The 5930-nt window shown below is 46.0% G+C and overlaps 1 protein-coding gene across 1 annotated transcript; it reads left to right on the top strand.

Annotated features, from left to right (window-relative positions):
* The first annotated feature begins 3301 nt into the window (after positions 1 to 3301).
* Positions 3302 to 4562, top strand: LOC104599881 (cytosolic sulfotransferase 5-like). Its single transcript, XM_010262629.3, has one exon. The coding sequence runs from the start codon at positions 3418 to 3420 to the stop codon at positions 4432 to 4434; it is 1017 nt and encodes a 338-aa protein (XP_010260931.1). The 5' UTR covers positions 3302 to 3417; the 3' UTR covers positions 4435 to 4562.
* Positions 4563 to 5930: the final 1368 nt, after the last annotated feature.

Here is a 5930-nt window from a genome sequence, read left to right as displayed (position 1 = left end):
TTGATGTTTTCTCATAAAACAGCTCATTGCTATAAGCAGTGCAATGATGTGGCACCATCTTGGATGTTAGACAATATGATCAATGCTAAAAACGATTCTACAGTACTGATACCAAACAAAACCAGTGCGATTTTCCCATAAAACAGCCTATTTAGCAGAACTACTTCCAAACAAAAAATAGGTGCTTACAACTCACATATGCTAAGCACCGTTTTTATGAGAAAGGGTACGGTGTTCCCAGCACCGGTGACAAATACTTACTAACTGTGATCTCACGGATGGTGAGTTTTAGAAAACAAAATCACTGACATGGGTTCCCTAGACGTTTTGAGAAATTAAGGTGAGTTTAAGACAAATGCTGAACTGTGATGGTGATGGTGAGTTTACAATTTCGGGAGATTTGCATTAATTGGTCATATTCGAATTTAATTCAAAATAAACGATTATTCAGTTGAATTCGAATTTGAATCGTCATTTTCCTAATTGGATTGATGGTTACAACTCAAATTTTCATTTGTAAAGGAAAGAAAAGAATAAAGAGATGAACAATTAATGGTGATATATATTGTTGATTCCACGGAAGAATGGCAAAAGATCATGTAACATTTATGATAAAGCGCAATCCGGCTGCTCCCTGTAGGAGATGATCTGCCTACCAGCAACGACGGCCTAGATGAACCTGCAAGAGATGAATCAGAGAACCCGGGGTGGTTTACCCGACCAGGTCACTTTGATGGTTAAGGTAGCACTCAGTTGCGAGCTTGAAGATGATATTCGATTGTGAGAGAGCTAGAGAACAGAGATTACGCATACCTTCGCCCCTGGGGGTTAGGTCTTTATATACTGGGGTCCTCACGGGTTTGGTGGAGTAGTTCCTGGATCCCTGCTGTGATGGGATCTGTTTCTGTGTTAGTTGGGGATAACGCCACCAACTAGTAAGGTTGCCCATTTTCGCTTGAATCGGGGAGTGGGTGAGCTAATATAGCCATTACAAGGTGCGATCCCGTAAGACGTGGGGTACGATGGTGAGATCCTTGGAATTACCACACGGCGGTCTGACTGTGAAGCGAGCTGCCCGTAAGGTGTCAGGCTGCATGGTGGCGAGCTGCTTGTGAAGTGCCAGGCTGCTTGTGAAGTGTCGGGCTGCTTGGTGGCGAGCTGCCTATGAGGTGCCGAGCTGCTTGGTGGCGAGCTGCCTGTGAGGTGTCGGGCTGCACCTAGTTGTCATGAGGTGTCATGTGTCATAATGTCATTGGAGGGACAAATCTGCCCTCATCATTTGCCCCCCACTCTCGAGCTGAAAGTAACTCGGCGAAGGGAGTAGATTTCTCCTTTTGGCCTAGAATTCGATGAGCTCGTAAGCACTGATTCAATTCCTTAGGCTCTGGGAGCGACTTATAGTCCACTCTCGTTGATTTTATCATTGCCGAAGAGGCGATTGGGTCTTATGTGGTATTTTAGCCCTTAGGCTTTGTGAGCGACTCGTAGTCCACTCTCATTGATTTTGTCCATGCCGTAGAGGCGATTGGGTCTTATGTGATATTTTAGCCCTTGGGCTTTGGGAGCGACTTGTAGTCCACTCTCCTTGATTTTGCCCATGCCGAAGAGGCGACTGGGTCTTATGTGATATTTTAGCCCTTAGGCTCTGGGAGCGACTCGTAGTCCACTCTCCTTGATTTTGTCCATGCCGAAGAGGCGACTGTGTCTTATGTGACGAGGAAGTCTTTTATCAGTTCGTCAGTTTGCGCCTGGGCCAGGCCGCCAGGTCGGCGCTCGCGTCAGGTCGACGCATGTGCTAGGCTACCAGGTGGGCGCCTTAGAGCTATGATTGCATTGCATCAGCCTCGTGATGCCAGTCACTCACTCCTACAAGAAGCTACTAGGAGCTCGACCAACGGGGACAACACTTCTAACTTTAGGTCGCCAGTTCGCACAGGAGCCTTTGAAGGCTCGACCTGCAAGGGCGCTCATATAGTCTGTTGGCCACCAATTCCCGTGGAAGCCACGAAGAGCTCATCTTTATAGAGAGGACCTCGTGAAGAGGACTGACAAGGTTTTATCTGAATTGAAAGTAAAGTTGGTAGAGCTGCTTAATCTGTTAACTATCAACTTCCTGCATAGTCTTTGAGTTCATAAAAAATGGAAACTATAAAGCGAGAGCTTTAGTTTCTAAAAAGTGAGGACTTAGCTTTTTGGAAGAAGAGGATTTAACCTTTTAGAGGATGAGAACTTAGTTTTTTGTAGTGGTTCCCACAGAACCACAAAGGATTCAGTGAATGTCGCGTCGACTACAGGAGGGAGTGGCGCATTCACTTGTGCAGTCTCTTGGTGCATCGTTAGCGCTGGGACCCTAGCCGTAGTAAGCGATATGGTGAACTGACCTATGCAGACAGACGGGAACTGAGGTTGCCCCCCGGAGACGTTCACCTCATTGTTTTGTCTGGCATTGCTGGAGGAAGCCATGGATTTGATTCTAAGCTTAAGAGTTTTTGAATGGAGACAAGGGCTTTTAGTAGCAGTTCTCACAGACGATGCCAAATGATGTAGCACAATCTGGCTGCTCCCTATAGGAGATGATCTGGCTACCACCAACAACGGGCTAGATGAATTTGCAAGAGATGAATCAGAGAACCTGGAGTGGCTTACCCGGCGAGGTCACTTCGGTGGTTAAGTTAGCACTCAGTTGCGAGCTTGAAGATGATATTAGATTGTGAGAGAGCTAGAGAGCAAAGATTACGCATACCTTCGCCCCTGGGGGGTGAGGTCTTTATATACTGGAGTCCTCACGGGTTTGGTGGAGTAGTTCCTGGATCCCCGCTGTGATGGGATCTGTTTTCGTGTTAGTTGGTGATAACGCCATCAACCGGTAATGTTGCCCATTTCCACCTGAATCGGGGAGTGGGTGAGCTAATATAACCGTTACAAGGTACGATTCCGTAAGACTCGGGGTACGATGGTGAGATCATTGGAATTACCACGCGGCGGTCTGACTGGGAAGCGAGCTGCTCGTAAGGTGCCAGGCTGCATGGTGGCGAGCTGCCTATGAAGTGCCGGGCTGCTTGGTGGCGAGCTGCCTGTGAGGTGCCGAGCTGCTTGGTGGCAAGCTGCCTGTGAGGTGGCGAGCTGCCTGTGAGGTGCCAAGCTGCCTGTGAAGTGCCGGAATGCACCTATTTGTCATGAGGTGCCATGTGTCATAATGTTATTGGAGGGCCAAATCCGCCCTCATCAATTTACATGCGGGTTTTTAAAGAGGAAAAGGGAGACTTATCAATGGAATTGGATCCACGAGAGTGACCCGTTCCATTATTTAAAGCCGTCTCTACAGGGCTTCTCCTCCCAAGTCTCAAGTTCCCTAAACTTCTTTCTCATTTTCTCATCTCATCTAGCTCTAAGGCAAGAAGCAGGAAACAAGGCTCTATGCAGACGACGGCGACCCAAGCTCCTCCTCCTCCTCCTCCTCCTCCTCATCTTAAATATTTGCAGGAAGAAGTGGAGGAACTGAAGGGAGAGGGTAAGCACTTACTCCCCTCCCTACCAAGAGGTGTAGGATGGATCTGTAATCATCTGTATCAATACCAAGGCTTTTGGTACACAGCCAGGAAACTGCTGGGAGCGATCAACTGTCAAGGACATTTCAAAGCCCAGGACACCGACCTTCTCCTTGTTACCAATCCCAAATCAGGTACTACTTGGTTGAAAGCCATTGCCTTTGCCATTGTGAACCGTAAGCGTTACTCTTTCTCTCACCACCCACTGCTCACGACAAACCCACATGAGCTTGTACCCTTTTTAGAGATCAAGCTCTACGTTGATGACCATGTTCCTGACCTTGCCACCTTCACCTCTCCAAGGCTCTTCTCCACTCATCTCCCCTATTTATCGCTCCCGGATTCCGTCAAGCATTCCAAGTGCAAAGTTGTTTTCCTCTGTAGGGATCCTAAAGACACCTTCATTTCACTCTGGCACTTCACAAGCAAGTTGAGAACCAGTGGTCAAGAACCCATTTCACTGGAAGAGGCGTTTCATAGATTTTGCAGGGGAGTCAGCCTGTATGGGCCTTTCTGGGACCATGTTTTGGGGTATTGGAATGAAAGCCAAGAAAGGCCTGATAGGGTATGTTTCTTCAAGTATGAAGAGATGAAGGAGCAACCCGCTGTTCACATCAGAAGGTTGGCCAAGTTTTTGGGTTACCCATTCTCCCCGGAGGAAGAGGAGGAAGGAACAGTGGAGGAGATATTCAGGTTGTGCAGTTTTGATACTTTGAGTAATTTGGATGTGAACAAGAACGGGAAGATGGAGTCGGGAGAGGAATATAGGACGTTCTTCCGGCGAGGCGTGGTCGGAGATTGGGTGAACTATCTGACGCCTGAGATGGTAGATGAGTTCAATCGGATCACAGATCAAAAGTTGGGAGGTTCTGGTTTGACGTTTTAGCTAATCCTAGTATTGTTTTTTGTTTCTTACTCTGTTGTCTGTATGTGTTCATTGTCGATGTGATTCGTGTGGTTTGTGGTTGAAACTCGTAAACGTACTCAAGTGGAATTAAATTGCTCTTCAGTCTTCACGTGTTTGGTAAAGAGTTCTGTTGTTTTACCCTATATATTCACTCAGACGATTACAGATAAGTGTACATTAAGGTTAACGGCCAGTGCCCTGTTTGGGAGCGCTGAATTGCAGCGGCTTCCGGCTTTTCCAAGGCGGGCTTCACACGGATATCCTATGAGCTAGGTGAAAAATCCGGAGAGCTCAAATGGAATTCAGTCAATCATTTGAATGACTGTCTTGCTTCTGCCTTTTGAATAACTTATAGTGTGAAAAAAATGATCATTTTATGAACGAAGTGAATTGAAAATTAATGGTAATTGAGCGAATATTTAGAATTATAATTGTTGTGCCTGCGGTGACTCCATTGTACTGATACATCAACGTCACATACGCAATTTTACAGTAGTACATTTAAAAAAATTTCATCTTCTCCCTCTTCTTCAATCTATTCACCAGTGCCGCCGCCTCCAGCCATGAATCTGATTTTACCTAGCACGAATTCTTCAGAGAAATGGGGATGTTGAGCTTCTTAGGATCAAGAACCACGGAGCACTCGATCGTCTTATGGAACTTTGGTTTGACCAGTTTTCCCAGGACGTATGCCCTCGATCGAACCCTGAAACTCAGTTTCAGAGGCACCGGCACTGTTAAGGTGCTTGTCGAACTGCTCAAACCCTCCCCACTTCCTTACAGAGGGATTTTATTCCCCACCACTACTACTGTCGTCGTTCTTTGGCTCTTCCTCGACTGATAGAACTTCTTTATCTGCAATATCATCCCAAGGAGGGAAGGAAATAAAAGGTTAAAGCCACCACAGAGAAGGAGTATGACTGAATCATCTTTATTTTCTCAGAGAAACGTACCATGAGATGGGTTTTGTTGCTGACGATGCCACTGGCCACACTTAGTTGAGAGTAGGAGAGATCAACAGGTGTTGACGTTACATGTACTCCGGAAAACGTAGCAGTGTTACGAAAAACGTGCTTTACAGTGGAATTGAGGGAGACCATGTCAGTTGCCACTCTGGTAGCATCCGTACCTGATTGAATCACGATTTGCTCAAATGTAATGCTTTGCAAATTAAAAATTCATTTCAGAGAAGAGGAAAGGGAAAGATGGGTTTTTGAGTAACAAACAAAAATTCAATTATACCTTCAAGGTGATTGTAGGCTTCTGAGGTCGACTGGCTCCCCACAAAATTCAATTATATAAATAATCAATGTTTTCAATCTGCCATTGACCCTTACACCAACCTCATAACCAATAATTAATGTTTTCAATCTGCCACTGATCCGGCTAGTCGAATTGTTCGAATCTTCACTTAGTCAGGATTTTGGGTTCGGTTCAGTTAAGACCCATTAGACGGTCAAAACTCAAAAGCCGTT

This window comes from Nelumbo nucifera, chromosome 3 (genome assembly GCF_055504915.1).
Source record: "Nelumbo nucifera cultivar China Antique chromosome 3, China Antique-T2T, whole genome shotgun sequence".
Taxonomy (NCBI): Eukaryota; Viridiplantae; Streptophyta; class Magnoliopsida; order Proteales; family Nelumbonaceae; genus Nelumbo; species Nelumbo nucifera.
The sequence above is the reverse complement of the archived record's forward strand: the minus strand, read 5'-3'. Positions and strand labels throughout refer to the sequence as shown.

What these genes read in the sequence shown, in the direction of transcription:
- LOC104599881 (XM_010262629.3), top strand. Translation starts at nt 3,418, where the DNA reads ATGCAGACGACGGCGACCCAAGCTCCTCCTCCTCCTCCTCCTCCTCCT.